We start from the raw sequence: 16825 nt of genomic DNA, 5'->3' as shown, positions 1-16825 counted from the left end.
TGGGCTGAGGGTCTGTAGCCTATAGATCCATTGGCATTCTTTCTGTAGGAGGAGTTTGTCCAAATTTCCTCCACGACTGGATGATTTGATGACCTCTATTATTTGAAAGGAGATCTCCACTACTCTGTTTCCATGTCTTTCTCTCATATGCCTCGCGAGGCATGTGTCCTCTTCACGTATAATGTTTCCTATATGGTCCAGCACCCTTCTTCTAAACTCCCGGATGGTTTTTCCCACATAATTAAGTGGGCACGTGCATGTAGCCATATAGACTACACCTTTTGATTTGCAGTTTCTGAATTCCCTATTGTAGAAGACTTGCCCCGTAGACGCACTCCGGAAATTATTGCTTTTGGTAACGTGCTGGCAGGCACTGCATGATCCACATCTAAACGTCCCAATTGGAGGGTCTGGCAACCAGTCAGTTTGTGGGGAATCTTCCGTAAAGTGACTATGGACGAGGCGGTCCTGGAGGTTTCTTCCTCGTCTAAAAGTAATGAGTGGGTAGGGTGCCACTGCCTGATTGAGGTCACTGACCGCTCTCAGGATTTCACAGTATTTCTTAAAAATTCTTCTAATCTCCAGATGCCGAACATCGTAGGTGCCTATCACCCTAACTTTATTCTCGTTGTTCTCTTCCTTATTGATGGTCTGTGGGACCAATAAATTCATTCTGTTGTGTGACAACGCATGTTGGTAAGCCTGTCTCAAGGTTTTGCCTGGGTATCCCCTCGTCTGGAATCTCTTCCGTAGGTGCCTAGATTTGCTCATAAAATCACCAAATTCTGAGCAATTTCTCCTTAGTCTAAGGTATTGTCCCTTAGGGATACCTTGTTTTAAAGGAATGGGATGGTGGCTATCCCAAGCTAAGAGGCTGTTGGTTGCTGTGCTCTTTCGGTAGAGTGTGGTGGTGATTTTGCCTAATCCAGTTTTGAAGATGGTAATATCTAGAAAGTTGATCGATGCTTCATGTATCTCTGAAGTAAAAAAAACAGCCCTAGTCCATTTATGTTCAGGATATTAACCAATTTATTGAAATTCTCCACTGTGTCATTCCAAATGATGAAGATATCATCTATAAATCTCGCCCACATCAAAATGGGCGAGGTAGATGAAGCGAGATTCTCCGCAAACACCACCTGATCCTCCCACCAACCCAGATACAGGTTGGCGTAGCTTGGTGCACAGGGACTGCCCATCACAGTCCCTCTTAGTTGGTGAAACTATTTGCCCCCAAACAGGAATATATTTTTGGTCAGAATGAAGTTGAGCATGTTTAAAATGAGCTCATTGTGGGCCTTGAATTGAATACCTCGAGTTTCCAGAAAGCAGCGTATAGCCTCACATCCCTCTTCATGAGGGATGGAGCTGTACAGGGCCTCTACATCTAGACTTGCCAACATAGCTCCTGGGGGAATTTCCAAGCCTTCTAATCTTTTTAGTATATCTGTTGTATCTCTCAGATACGAAGGTAGGGTATGGACAAAGTCCCGGAGTACACTGTCTACATACGTACTTACATTCTGCAAGAGGCCATTTATACCCGATACTATTGGTCGGCCTTTGAGGGGATTGGTACCTTTGTGTATCTTGGGTACACTGTAGAAAGTCGGAATTTGTGGGTTGTTTGGACGCATAAATTCAAGCTCCTGTTAACTGATCAATTTCTCTCTACAGGGCTTTTGCAGCATGTTGAGTAATTCCTCAGCATGACTGTCTATTGGATTATTGGTCAAGGTACAGTAGTTATTTTGTACAGATAGTATGCGTTGGTACATTTTTTTATATACCTCTACCTCCATAACTACAAGGTTACCCCCTTTGTCTGCGGGTTTGATTATAATTGATTTATCCCCCTCTAAATTACGTAGTGCAGTGATCTCTTCTGTGGTCAGATTACTGTGATACTGTTGTCTTTCCATATTTCTGCCCAGTTGTTCTATTTCATTGTTCCATGTTCACAAATAAATCGATATTGTTTGTTTCATTCGTTGGTGCTGCTTTAGTGCTTTTATTTTTGAGATTAGTAAAGGGTCCCTGTCCTTCCGGTTTTTCATTCTCTTGAATAAGATCCATAAGGTTTAAAAAATCAGGGTAGTCGGTTTCCTCAATACCCAGTTCCCTACATTTCTGCTGGTCATGATGTTTGTAAAACTTAACCCATTTTAATTTTCGGGCAAAGAGGTTAAGATCTTTTACCCATTCAAAGGTGTTAAAGCGGGTGGTGGGGACATAGGATAGCCCTTTTTTTAATAAATCGATATCCTGTGTTGTTAGGATTTTTTGAGAGATGTTAATAATTTGCATTGTGTCCATCTTGTTCTCATGCAATTCTAAATCCATGTGTTGTGGGTTCTCATCTACTACACTTATTGGTCCCTCTCCTGTTGTATGGGTCTGGTTCGTAATGTCTATTTGGTGGCCGGATAATTGACCCCTAAAAAATATCTATTTCCTTGATGAGCCCTCCTAGAGCGTCTACCTCTTCCTCTCTGTGAAGTCCCAAATCCCGGACCCTTTCTGGAATTGCTGTAGCTAGTGCCCGTATTCTGCTTGAGTCCCCCTTCCGAATCAGACTGTTCAAAATCTGAGGATGATCTCTCTAAATAAACATCTATTCCTGGAGTTATGCCCTCGAAATTGTATGCCCGATGTTCCTTGAAGGCTTGTAGGTCTCGCGTAAACTGCAGGTGTTTCCTCTCCTTTATGGCTGTTTGGAGCTTTTCAATCGTCTGCTGCAATTGTGCCTCCTGTTGCTCAAAAGTGCCATCATTCTTATATGTTTTGATTTTGTCAATCTGATCCTTTAGGGCTAGATTTTTATTTTACTGTTCTAGTAGTATTCGCATGAATCGTACCGAGCTAGCAGTAGCTTCCGTAATCCATTTTTCTAAAAGTTCCGATGTCCTAGCTCTTCTAGCTGGCGTAATGTTAATTCTTAACCCTTTAGGGACTATATTCTGCTGTATATAGTTCTCTAAACTCCTAACCTCCCACCACGACCTGATGTTTTCTTTGTACGTATTGGCCAAAGTGTTGAATGCCGATTTCAATGTTGGTGTACTGGTTAAATTGAGTTTGTCCGGGAACACCTCCTTCGCGTCAGTAAGCCATTGCTGTGTATTAATGTCCTTAGATAGGAAACCTGCCATAATTTATCAATGCACACCTGCAAATCTCACTCTGTACTAATGGTACCTCAGGGGCTTCTGCATACATGACTTAGCACCAGAAAAGCTCAAGTAGGCCAAATAGTGGTCCTTACCTTCTGAGTCCTCCCATGGGCCCAAACGGCAGTTTAACACCACAAATGGGATAATGCCGTACTCAGGACAAATTGGGCAACAAAATGTGGTATTTTTTTCCCTGTGAAAATAAGAAATTTTGATAAAAAATTAGATCTTATTGGAAAAAATTTAATTTTTTTAAATTTTACAGCCCAATTCAAATACGTGCTGTGAAAAAACTGTGTGGTCAAAATGGTAATAACAACCATAAATAAATTTCTCGAGGGGTGTAGTTTCCAAAATGGGGTCACTTCTGGTGGGTTGCCGTTGCTTTGTTAGCTCTGGGGCTCTGCATATGCGACATGGCACCCGAAAGCCAATCCAGCAAAATCTGGACTCCAACAAACACATAGCACTCCTTTGATTCTGAGCCCTCCCATGGGCCTAAACGGCAGTTTATCACCACAAATGGGGTATTACCGCACTCAGGACAAATTGGGCAACAAAATGGGGTATTTTATTTCTTGTGAAAATAAGAAATTTTATTAAAAAAATGACATCTTATTGGAAAATATGTAATTTTTTAAATTTCACAGCCCAATTCAAATACGTGCTGTGAAAAAACTGTGGTGTCAAAATGGTAACAACAACCATACATGAATTCCTTGAGGGGTGTAGTTTCCAAAATGGGGTCACTTTTGGGGGATTCCTACTGTTTTGGCACCTCAACACCTCTTCAAACCTGGCATGCTGCCTAAAATATATTCTAATAAAAAAAGAGGCCCCAAAATGCACTAGGTGCTTCTTTAAATCTGGGGCTTGTGTTTTAGTCCACGAGCACACTAGAGCTACATGTGGGACATTTCTAAAAACTGCAAAATCTGGACAATACATATTTAGTAGTGTTTCTCTGGTAAAACCTTCTGTGTTGCAGAAAAAAAATGGAATAAAATTGAAATTTTGCAAGAAAAATGAAATTTTCAAATTTCACCTCCACTTTGCTTTAATTCCTGTGAAATGCCTAAAGGGTTAAAAAAAACCTTTCTAAATGCTGTTTTGAATACTTTGAGGGGTCTAGTTTTTAAAATGGGGTGTTTTATGGGGGTTTCTTATACATAGGCCCCTCAAAGCCACTTCAGAACTGAACAGGTACCTTAAAAAAAGGCTTTTGAAATTTTTAAAAAACTATGAGAAACTGATGTTTATGTTCTATGTCTTGTAACGTCCAAGAAAAATAAAAAAATGTTCAACAAAACGATGCCAATCTAAAGTAGACATATGGGAAATGTGAACTAGTAACTATTTTGGTGGGTATAACAATCTGTTTTACAAGCAGATGCATTTAAATTCCGAAAAATTTTATTTTTTCAAAATTTTCTCTAAGTTTTTCAATTTTTCACAAATATACACTGAATATATCTAACAAATTTTACCACTACCATAAAGCCCAATGTGTCACGAGAAAACAATCTCAGAATTGCTTGGATAGGTTTAAGCATTCCGAAGTTATTACCACATAAAGTGAAATATGTCAGATTTCAATAAAGCGCTCTGAGCCTTAAAGAGGCTCTGTCACCAGATTTTGCAACCCCTATCTCCTATTGCAGCAGATCGGCGCTGCAATGTAGATAAGAGTAACTTTTTTTTTTTTTTTTTTAAACGAGCATTTTTGGCCAAGTTATGACCATTTTTATATTTATGTAAATGAGGCTTTCTAAAGTACAACTGGGCGTGTTTAAAGTTAAAGTACAACTGGGCGTGTATTGTGTTCGTTACATCTGGGCGTTTTTACTTCTTTTACTAGCTGGGCGTTGTGAATAGAAGTATCATCCACTTCTCTTCACAACGCCCAGCTTCTGGCAGTGCAGACACACAGCGTGTTCTCGAGAGATCACGCTGTGACGTCACTCACTACCTGTTGTCACTCAACTACAGTTGATTCTGCAGCAGCATCAGCGTTTGCAGGTAAGTAGCTACATCGACTTACCTGCAAACGCTGATGCTGCTGCAGAATCAACTGTAGCCTCTGGTGCCGATGTGTCCTCGCTCGTCCGACACGATGCAGGACCTGGGGCAGGAAGTGACGTCACAGCGCGATCTCTCGAGAACACGCTGTGTCTGTGCACTGCCAGAAGCTGGGCGTTGTGAAGAGAAGTGGATGATACTTCTATTCACAACGCCCAGCTAGTAAAAGAAGTAAAAACGCCCAGATGTACATACACAATACACGCCCAGTTGTACTTTAACTTTAAACACGCCCAGTTGTACTTTAGAAAGCCTCATTTACATAAATATAAAAATGGTCATAACTTGGCCAAAAATGCTCGTTTTTAAAAAAAAACAAAACGTTACTCTTATCTACATTTCCTTGCCGATCTGCTGCAATAGGAGATAGGGGTTGCAAAATCTGGTGACAGAGCCTCTTTAAGGCCAAAACAAGGCTGCGTCGCATAAAGGGTTATGTGACTTGTTAGGACAGGTGGAAAGCTATTTACCTAACCAATCCTTTATAAGGACCTTCCATAATACGTAACTCTCGCTCAGGCTACACGGCGACTTTGGCCGCCATTCACAGGTCGCACGGCCTAAGATCGCTTTGTCACCTTGCTTGCATTGCAGGTAATAAAAGTCAACGTTGTTGCTTTTCAACCTACAAGTTGCTGCTAAATCACAGTCGCAAGGAATCCAAACCTGCTGGACTTCTTGAGGCTGGAGTGTCGCGGTCATATCTACCTGCTGGTCGCAAAGGGATCATATTCACTAACATTACTGTGATGTAAGCAGCGCAACATGGAGATCTTTGGATGCACAACCTGTCACAACCAAAGTCGCCGTGCAGCCCTAGCTAGCCTAAAGAGAAAAAAATGCCAAATTCACATTGCAAAAAATAAAACCTTAATTGGTGGGAAATATTGTGCAGCTTGGACTACAAGAAAGAATAATAACATGCAGATTGCACAGTTTGGACAACAGGAAAGTGGTATAACATCAGTAAATTCAGTATTTCTTCAGTGTCCTGCGCAACAGCACAGTAACAAAAGGGATATAACAAGATCCATCAATCAGCAAAGCTGCTTTCTTTTGAAGCTCCAATTGTGTTTCTGATTTTCTCAAAGGTTATTCAAAACTTTTAACCGCTTCTCACCCACCCAACTTAAATTAAAATGCGAATGGATCGCTCTCTGTACTATTAGCCTGCCTATTTACATTGCTTGATAATGGCAGTGTACCTTGTGGGGAAAAAAGCAGTAAAAAATTATATTTTTGAAAAAAAAAGAAATCTTTATTTGTCCTGCAAAAAACATTTATTTTTGGGGAGTAGAGAAAGAAATAAAAAATAAATGGTTCCTTTAAAATACAACATTCCAAAGTTTTGTTCTGGGCATCACAGACCAAACACTGTGGAAATGAAAGGATTAACCAGAGGTTTTCTGGTACAGTCACAGCCACAGTCAAAGCTGAAATTGCAGAATTTTCTCAAAGTCACTCTGGAGATAATTTCCTGTCTGTACACCATTTCACAAATGCTCAGCAAACGGGACCAGTTTGTAGCAGGCCCTCTGGACTGAATCGGTAAAATCCTCCATAGTTAATAGATTGAAGAACTCTATGTACTGTCACCACTTGTTGTTGTATTGCGATACCGGGTCCATCAGGTTGATAAGGGAGTCCCCAGAATGTACTTTCACTATGGAAAATGTGTGACATTTATACAGACCTAGACTTATATAAGTAAATACAATTTCTGAATAATCTTGTATGTAGCTTAACTGGATCACATAACCATCCCATAAGATGAATGGACACTGGTGTTTGGAAGGAATGCAGGAGGTGACCCTATGGGTGGAGTGCAGTTTATATTATGAAATAACAGAGGAAACCAGGCACCTTTATGGAACAAAAGAGATATTGACAATCACTAAGGTTCCTTGGTCTTCATCAGGACACTGGTTATTAATGCTACAGAGGAAAAATATATGCAAGGCTAAAGTTTCAACCTATTAAAATGCTGCTTAGAGCATCGAGCCGCTCATGGTGAAAAAGTGAACATAATAACTCAGTCTTCCTAACATTCCTGGTCTCCATATGGTCTATAACTGTGCCTCCCCATCAGCTCAGTTGTAGTGTTCTTATGTGCCATCTGGCCCAATGCATTGCTTCTACCGCTAAAATCATCTGGCCAGCATGCTTATATCCTGACTAATTTAAATTGGACCTATTCTTAACAGATGCTTGGCTCATTGTGAGCATCAAAAGCCCTTCCTCTGAGAGCTTTACCAACTCTGTATCCAGGATAACCACAGAAAACCAGCATTCTCTGCATGGCTCCAGGTTTGGTTTGTATACAATACAATCCAGGACAGGAGCTGTAAAATCTCCTTCGTTTATATTTTAACTGTTTGGACCACCAATCTTCCAAGAATGGAATAATTATGATTCTCCTTAATCTGAGAGTCACTGCCACTGCAGAAATTATCTTATTGAATAAGTGAGGCAGTGATGACAGCAAGAGCAGCAGGATAAAGTGCATCGGTCATTTCTCAAATTCTTCCCTGAGAGCAGTGTAGCGTGGAAGAGGCTAGATGGGGGGACATATAGTTTTGTATTATTTGATAGGGTATTTTCTTGTAAAAAGCCATATAAATGCTGCAAGAACTCATAGAGTGAGCCTCTATGCCTATATTTCACCCTCTAATATTTTGCCCTTCTACAACCAACTGTCTGTTTCAGTGATAATCTAGGTGTGTCACAATAATAAAGGGGAAAAGTTATGTATTCAACCATTTTGTCTTAATAATTATAATGAATGTAAAATCTTGGTCTTCACTTGACATTAAATATTCCTTTTCTGCTGATCACTGTCAAAAAGCCAAATTTAAATGAGTGCCACTTACAGCTACGTAATAAAATATGAACAATTCAATAGAGCAAATATTTTTTATAGGCGCTAACAGTAAAGTTGTGATGCCTAGATGTCTACATATATTTGACCATGTTGTGAATAAACATGTAATGATATAAAAAATATATACTGATCTGGTTCTTGACCTCGACCTGAATTTATGCTTTACTACCTGCAGAAATTCATCATTACAACACTTTGGTTAATTACATTGAGAAGGAAGCACAAAGATTTCTTCATTCAAAGGAAATAGGTATGCGTATTGTTTGCTAATCCCAATATTGATAGCTCTTTTCATTTTGAATGATTATTATATCATGCCTCACAATTGGCTACTTATTTCAAGAATTCATCCAAAAAATCTCATAAACCTACACTTCGAATTTCTTTATTAACCTAATCCTAACCGCAATAACACTTTTGAATATAGAATATAAGCACTTATAATTAGATCATTTGTATGTGACTTGCTTTTTTAATGTTTACATCTACTGTAGTACTGTTCCTTCCGCTAACATTAGTTGGATTTATATGAACTGGAATTTTGCTATACTTAATATAGGATAACGTTATGAAATGTGTTCCTTACCATATGTAATGTTAACAAGTTACCAGGGTACGTTTATTCTAGCTGGCGAAAAGCTTAGAAAATGAGGTCCAGGACATCCTCAAGAGGCTCAATGTATTCTATAAATGTTAATGTCAAGATTTCTGTAAAACTACTTTAATTTACAGGTGTTATCTGCTTTAGACCAATACTTCTCAAACTGTGATGTGGGACTCGCTGTTGAGGCAACTCCAGTTGTTGGTGAGGCATAGCTTGGGTTAAAGTTGTACAGTTTTGATCAAAAACTGCACAGGCCTTTGTTCAACTACAGCAAATTCTGATTTAGTAATATATTTGACTCATTTTGTGGTTATTTTAATGTTATACCCGGTTCAGGAGACAAAGTAAAGATTAATTAGGGAACATTTTAATTCTATTTAAACTACGACCACTGGTATTGAGGCCCAGGCATCACCATGTATTATTGGTTGATGAGGTCACAGAAGAAATAGGTTGAGAATACATGCTTTCTCTTGCTGAGCAATTTTGGGGAACTTCCTACATGCATCTAAATCTATGGATCCTGTGCATGTTGTAGTATGACACTTATGAAGACTTGTAATCTTGATGTATTGAAGTGTTGTAGTGATGGTTTCACTGGTTACTAAGGTTGCAAAGTTGTTAGTTCTACCCAATGGTAATACAGATTTATAGAGAACCCATCACGTCTAACATGCAGTCCAAACAGTGGGCCTCATGTAATCAAGCAGGATGGAGCCGAGCAGTTTGATAAATAATTTTGTGTGAAAAGGTACAAGATAACCTGTTATTTATTTATTTAACCTCTAAAGGACACTGCCAATTTTGGCCTTGAGGACCGTACAATATTTTTATATTTCCCTCTTTGCATCTCCGCACTCATAACGTTTTAATTTTTTGCCCAACATAGCTGTGTGAGACTTTGCTTTTTGTGGGATGAGGTATAATTTATGTAGGTACCATTTTTGGTACATTTACATTATCTTTTAATTTATATACATTTTTATTTTGCCAAAAATTTTGAAAAGAAAAAAAAGCAGTTCCGCTGCAGTTTTTTTTTATTACACCATACACCAATTATCATAAATAACATTATACATTTATTGTACAGGTTGTTACGAACGTGGCAATACCTTATATGCATATATTTTTTCATATTTTGGGACTTATGTTTTGAAAAGTTTATTGTAAAATGTGTATTTCTGTGTATTTTTTTTACAATTATTTTTATTTTTATTTAACATTACTTTTCTTTTCATAAATGTAACTTTTTTTTTTTATCCCATAGAGGGTTTTTTCATTTTGATTTTTGAACTTTAATTTATTGGCATATATCTATATGCCAGTACATTAGCCTGTACATTAGCCTGTATACAGGCAGTTGTTAGGACATACCTCAGTATGCCCTAACAGCAGGGAATATGGTCAGACAGCCCTGGGGTCCTTCAATACCCATACCAGGTATAGCCATTGATTGCATCACAGGGATTTCCTGTGACGCGATCAAAGGGGAAACCCCTTCCCACTATAGCTTTGAATGCCGCAATCAGCTTTGATCTCGGCATTCAAGGGGTTAGCGGTGGAGAGAAGAGGTTTATCTTCTCTCTGCCGTTAGAGCAGGACTGCGGATGTGTGTAACAGCTGTTACAGCCGTTGCCCCGCCCATCGTGGCTCGTGGACACTGGCTGTCACACAGTACAAGAATACTCGTCCTGATGCGCCAAGTACCCTCTGCTCAGGACAAGTATTCTCTTCCTGTGTTGGCAACCAGTTAAATTCCGGTGGACTTTGGGTTTAAAGGGGTTTTCCCATAATTAAAATGTATCACCTATCCACAGGTTAGTTAATAAATATGTGATCAGTGGGGGTCCGACCATTGGGAGCCTCGTCGATCACAACAACAGGCTTAGCGCTCCATTAATTTATATGGGGGTGGCCGAGCATGCGCAGTACCGCTCCATTCTTTTAGGGCTTCCAGCAATGGCAAAGTAAGCCCGTTCTCGTGATTGGTAGGGGTCCCAGTGGTTGGACCCCCACTGATCGCATATTTCCCACCTATCCTGTAAGTTAGGAGATAAATTACAGGGAAGACCCCTTTAATAGTCCAGTGGGCTACTTAGTGTATTGACAATTACAAAGGGAATCAATGGTTGAGACTGGCCACTGTGATCAGGAATTTAAATCATGTTATCCTGAATCTTTTTGTCCTTTGAAATAAATAAGTGACCATCTTACTTCTTCCCTTTTCCCTTCAACTGCTCCCTCCCCCCCCCCCCCCCCAGTCCAGGCACTAGCATACCCTTGTAGGAACCTTAAATGTCTTGATATTCGCACACTCTATCATGCATTATTTCTACAATACCATCACAATAACTTCAGCTCTCAACTCAGTTGCCTATCTCACACACAACTAAACTCGACAAATTAATAAACAGCCCTAGCAATCTGACAAAAAAAATCCCTGACTGGTATATAAATGGGGTTCACTGAGAAAGTGTCACTCACTATTACTAACTCCTTTTACTAGGGTGGCTAGGGTTATACCAAGCTCCCCTACCTTTTTCCTTGTATTAACGCTATCTGTTTTGCCACTAAGTGTGCGTGTGTACGCAGTAATTCATGACACATTTGTATAGTAAATTAAATAAATATTTATTAATACAAATCACACTTAGATATTAAGCACAAAATACACAACACAATAATTAAATTCACGGTATAGTATCTGTAATGATGGGGGTAGGGAAACAGACAAGTGAGCCCTAATCTACCCGCCACTCAGTCCCTGCCTACATGCAACGACCTGCCCTAGGCGACAGGGTACAACTGGGCGACGGTCCCTACGCTCAATAAGTGCACGACAGACAAACAGACAAGGGTACAAAGAAGCTAAGGGAAATGGGGCAGTTGCCCACGGCAACACCATGAGCAACAAGAGTGGTGAACGAGCCGAGTCAAACCAGGAGTGTACGAGGTACCAAACGCAGAGCAGGAGTGTAGTGAGCAAGCCGAGTCAAACCAGGAGTGTACGAGGTACCAAACGCAGAGCAGGAGAGTAGTTAGTAAGCCAGGGTCAGTATGAAGCAGGGACAAATAGTTCAAGAAGCTGCAGCAGGGCCAGGAAACCAAACGAGAAGAATCACAAGCAAGGAGGAACAGGAAAGGCAGGTATAAATAGACAGAGGGCGGGGGTTAGCTCCGTCTGGCCAGGCTGTGATAGGCTCTCCCACTCCTAAGCCTGCCATCCTGAGTGGTGGAAGATAGAGTCAGTCTCACAGACATAGAAGCAGGTGCAGACTGATTACCTATGGGCGTTGACACAGAAGCTGTGCCTGGCAGATCCTTTACAGTACCCCCCCCTTTTATGAGGGGCCACCGTACCCTTTCTAGGTGGACCTGGTTTATTGGGGAAACGAAGGTGGAACCTCCTGACCAATACCCCAGCGTGAACATCCCGGGCGGGTATCCAAGTCCTCTCCTCAGGCCCGTATCCTCTCCAATGGACCAGGTACTGGAGGGAGCCTTGGACCATCTTGCTGTCCACAATCTTGGCCACCTCAAATTCTACCCCCTCAGGGGTGAGAACGGGGACAGGAGGTTTCCTCGAGGGAGCCAAGGACGGGGAGCAGCGTTTAAGGAGGGAGGCATGAAACACGTCGTGTACTCGAAAAGATGGGGGCAACTCCAGTCGGAAGGAGACAGGATTGAGGACTTCAATGACCTTGTACGGCCCTATAAACCGGGGAGCAAACTTCTTAAGGCGCAAGTTCTTTGACGATAGCCACACCAGATCCCCGACCATAAACAAGGGGTTAGCAGAACGTCTTCTATCTGCCTGAGTTTTTTGTATGCTCTGGGAGGCCACTAGGTTCTTCTGAACCTGGGCCCAGACTGTGCACAGTTCCCGATGAACGACCTCTACCTCGGGATTGTTGGAACTACCAGGTGAAACGGAGGAGAGCCGTGGATTAAACCCAAAATTACAGAAAAAGGGGGAGACCCCTGACGAGTTACTGACCCGGTTATTAAGGGAAAATTCGGCGAGGGGAATAAAGGAGACCCAATCATATTGACAGTCAGAGATAAAACACCTTAAATATTGTTCTAGAGACTGATTAGTCCTCTCAGTTTGGCCATTAGTTTCAGGATGGAAGGCAGAGGAGAAGGATAGATCAATCTCCAACTTTTTACAGAAGGCTCTCCAAAACAATGAAACAAATTGTACCCCTCTGTCAGAAACAATATTGACAGGGACCCCATGGAGACGCAGGATGTGTTTGACAAACAAGGTAGCTAACGTCTTAGCATTGGGTAGTTTCTTGAGGGGCTCAAAGTGGCACATCTTACTGAAGTGGTCTACTACAACCCACACCACCGACTTGCCTTGAGATGGAGGCAAATCGGTGATAAAATCCATGGAGTTATGGGTCCAAGGTCTCTGGGGAATGGGCAAAGAACGTAGTAAGCCCGCTGGTCGGGACCTGGGAGTCTTGGACCTAGCACAAACTTCACAAGCGGCGACGTAGGCCTTAACGTCTTTAGGCAACCCAGGCCACCAATAGTTTCTGCCAATGAGGTGCTTGGTACCCAGGATGCCTGGATGACCAGATAGTGCGGAGTCATGATTTTCCCTAAGTACCCTTAGCCGGAATTGCAGGGGAACAAACAGCTTGTTCTCAGGAAGGTTCCCGGGAGCTGAACCTTGATCAGCCGCAATTTCAGAGACTAAATAAGAATCAATAGAGGAAATGATTATACCTGGAGGCAAAATACAAGCAGGATCTTCCTCCGAAGGAGGGCTGGCCATGAAGCTACGCGACAGTGCATCAGCCTTAATATTTTTAGACCCAGCCCTATAGGTAACCAAAAAGTTGAATCTGGTAAAAAAATAACGCCCATCGAGCTTGTCTCGGGTTTAACCTCCGGGCAGATTCTAGGAAAACCAGATTCTTGTGGTCGGTAAGGACCGTTACCTGGTGCCTAGCCCCCTCCAGGAAGTGGCGCCACTCTTCAAATGCCCATTTAATGGCTAAGAGTTCGCGGTAGCCAATATCATAGTTACTCTCAGTGGGCGAAAACTTCCTGGAGAAGTAGGCACAGGGACGGAGATGGGTGAGGGACCTGGTACCCTGGGACAAGACAGCCCCCACTCCCACCTCGGACGCGTCAACCTCCACAATAAATGGCTCCATTTGGTTGGGCTGAACCAGCACCGGGGCCGAAATAAAGCACTTTTTAAGGATCTCAAATGCCTGGACAGCCTCAGGAGGCCAGTGGAGGAGATCAGCAGCTTTGCGAGTGAGATCCGTAAGAGGCTTAGCGATGACCGAGAAGTTAGCGATAAATCTCCTGTAATAATTAGCGAACCCCAGGAAGCACTGTAACGCCTTCAGGGAGGCAGGTTGGACCCATTCCGCCACTGCCTGAATCCTTGGCGGAATTCATGAGGAGTGAGGATTTGACCCAAAAATGGTATTTCCTGCACCCCAAACACACATTTTTCGGTCTTCGTAAACAGTTTGTTTTCCCGAAGGACCTGGAGCACCTTCCTGACATGCTCAATGTGGGAGGACCAGTCCTTGGAAAACACAAGTATGTCGTCAAGGTACACTACAAGAAATATCCCCAGGTAATCTCTTAAAATCTCATTTATGAAATTCTGGAAGACCGCGGTAGCATTACACAACCCAAAGGCCATGACGAGGTATTCGAAATGACCTTCTGGCATGTTAAACACAGTCTTCCACTCATCCCCCTCTTTGATGCGGATAAGGTTATACGACCCCCGTAGATCAAACTTAGAGAACCATTGGGCCCCTTGAACCTGATTAAAGAGATCAGAAATCAAAGGAAGGGGATACTGGTTCCTTACAGTGACCTTATTCAAGTTACGGTAGTCAATGCATGGCCTAAGACCACCATCCTTCTTCCCTACGAAGAAGAAGCCATCACCTACCGGAGAAGTAGAGGGGCGAATGTAACCCTTGGCCAGGCATTCCTGGATATACTCTCTCATGGCTTCACGCTCGGGACAAGAGAGATTAAATATCCTACCCTTAGGGAGCTTAGCTCCTGGTACCAAATCGATAGCGCAATCGTATTCTCTATGAGGAGGTAACACTTCGGAGGCCTCCTTAGAGAAAACATCAGCGAAGTCCTGAACAAACTCAGGTAGCGTGTTCACTTCCTCAGGGGGAGAAATAGAATTAACAGAAAAACATGACGTCAAGCATTCATTACCCCATTTGGTAAGATCCCCAGTATTCCAGTCAAACGTGGGATTATGCAACTGCAACCAGGGAAGACCTAAAACCAAATCGGACGATAATCCCTGCATCAACAGTACAGAGCACTGCTCCAAATGCATGGAGCCAACAAGGAGTTTAAAAACGGGTATGCTGTGTAAAATAACCATTAGCAAGAGGAGTGAAGTCGATACCCACTACCGGGACAGGTTTAGGCAAATCAATCAAAGGCATAGCTAGAGACATAGCAAATTCCACAGACATGATATTAGCAGAAGACCCTGAATCCACGAAGGCACTGCCGGTAGCAGACCTACCACCAAAAGAGACCTGAAAGGGAAGCAAGATTTTATTACGTTTCAGATTTACGGGAAATACCTGTGCACCCAATTGACCTCCACGATGATCACTTAGGCGCAGAAGTTTTCTGGCTGCTTATTCCTACGCCTAGGACAGTTGTTCACTTGATGCTTGCCATCCCCACAATAGAAGCAGAGACCATTCTTCCTGCGGAACTCTCTACGCTGTTGGGGGGACACGGAGGCCCCGAGTTGCATAGGTACCTCCGAGTCTTCCGTGGAAGAACGAAGCAACGGAACCTCGGGAGGCATCATGGGGGGGGGGAGTCAGAGGAGAAAGCACAAAAACGTTCAAGTTGTCATTCCCTGAGACATCGGTCCAGACGTACCTCTAAAGTCATAACCTGATCTAGAGAGTCAGAAGAGGGATAGCTAACTAACAGGTCTTTCAGGGCGTTCGACAGACCCAATCTAAACTGGCACCTCAAGGCAGGGTCATTCCACCGAGAAGCTACACACCACTTCCTAAAGTCAGAACAGTACTCCTCAACGGGTCTCTTACCCTGACGTAAGGTCACCAGCTGACTCTCGGCAAAGGCAGTCTTGTCAGTCTCATTATAGATGAGCCCGAGAGCAGAAAAAAAAGGTCAAAAGAGGAAAGTTCAAGGGCGTCAGGAGCCAAAGAGAAGGCCCATAGAAGCAGGTGCAGACTGATTACCTATGGACGTTGACACAGAAGCTGTGCCTAGCAGATCCTTTACAGTATCAGTATACCTCAATACACATAATAACTTAATATGTATTGAATACACTGACACTACATGTGGCACAGTATTATTAGTAAGGTATACTATACTAACACCCGCCCACGTACCTAAACATAAATATATATCCGCGATATAGTATCAGCATTCCTCATTACATATATTAACTTAACCCCTTCCCGACATTTGACGTATCCATACGCCAAAGAAGGGTAGGGGAAGTATGGAGCGGGCTTACGGAGTGAACCCGCTCCATTCGATGCCGGTGTACGCTGTTTGTTACAGCCGACACTTCAGAGTAACGAGCGGCATCGCGCTAGAGCGCGATCCCGCTCATTTAACTCGTCAAATGCCGCGGTCTAAGAGACCGCAGCTTTTAAATCGTTAGGGGGGGGCAACACCCTCTAACAGCTCATCGCGCCCCCCGCAACGCAATTGTGGGGGGGGCGATGGTTGCTACATCTGCCTGGGGGCCTAATGAAAGCCCCTAGGTCCACCATCTTTGTACACCTATCAAGCCGTGCCTCTGGCAGGGCTTAATAGTTGCCTGTCAGAATCACGATATACTGCAATACATTAGTATTGCAGTATATCGTGCAAGCGATCTAACGATCGCTTGTTGAAGTCCCCTAGGGGGACTAATAAAAAAAGTAAAAATGAGTTAAATAAAGTTGTTTTTTTTGTGTAAATAAAAAAATATATATATTAAAAGTAAAAAAAAAAAAAGCTTTTCCCATTTTCCCCCTAGAGCATAGTAAAAAAAATAAAAATAAACATAATTGGTATCGCCGCGTCCGTAAA

General features: G+C 42.3%; 1 protein-coding gene across 1 annotated transcript in view; it reads left to right on the top strand.

Annotated features, from left to right (window-relative positions):
* Window positions 1–16825, top strand: part of IZUMO2 (IZUMO family member 2) — a 103216-nt gene that overhangs the window by 10923 nt on the left and 75468 nt on the right. Inside the window, exon 2 of the mRNA XM_075840825.1 lies at window positions 8309–8383. Within this exon, the coding sequence (XP_075696940.1) occupies window positions 8309–8383 (75 nt within the window). The remainder of the gene's footprint in view (window positions 1–8308; window positions 8384–16825) is intronic.

Source organism: Rhinoderma darwinii, chromosome 10 (genome assembly GCF_050947455.1).
Source record: "Rhinoderma darwinii isolate aRhiDar2 chromosome 10, aRhiDar2.hap1, whole genome shotgun sequence".
Classification (NCBI taxonomy): domain Eukaryota; kingdom Metazoa; phylum Chordata; class Amphibia; order Anura; family Rhinodermatidae; genus Rhinoderma; species Rhinoderma darwinii.
Note: the sequence above shows the minus strand (reverse complement) of the source record. Positions and strands in the feature narration are given on the sequence as shown.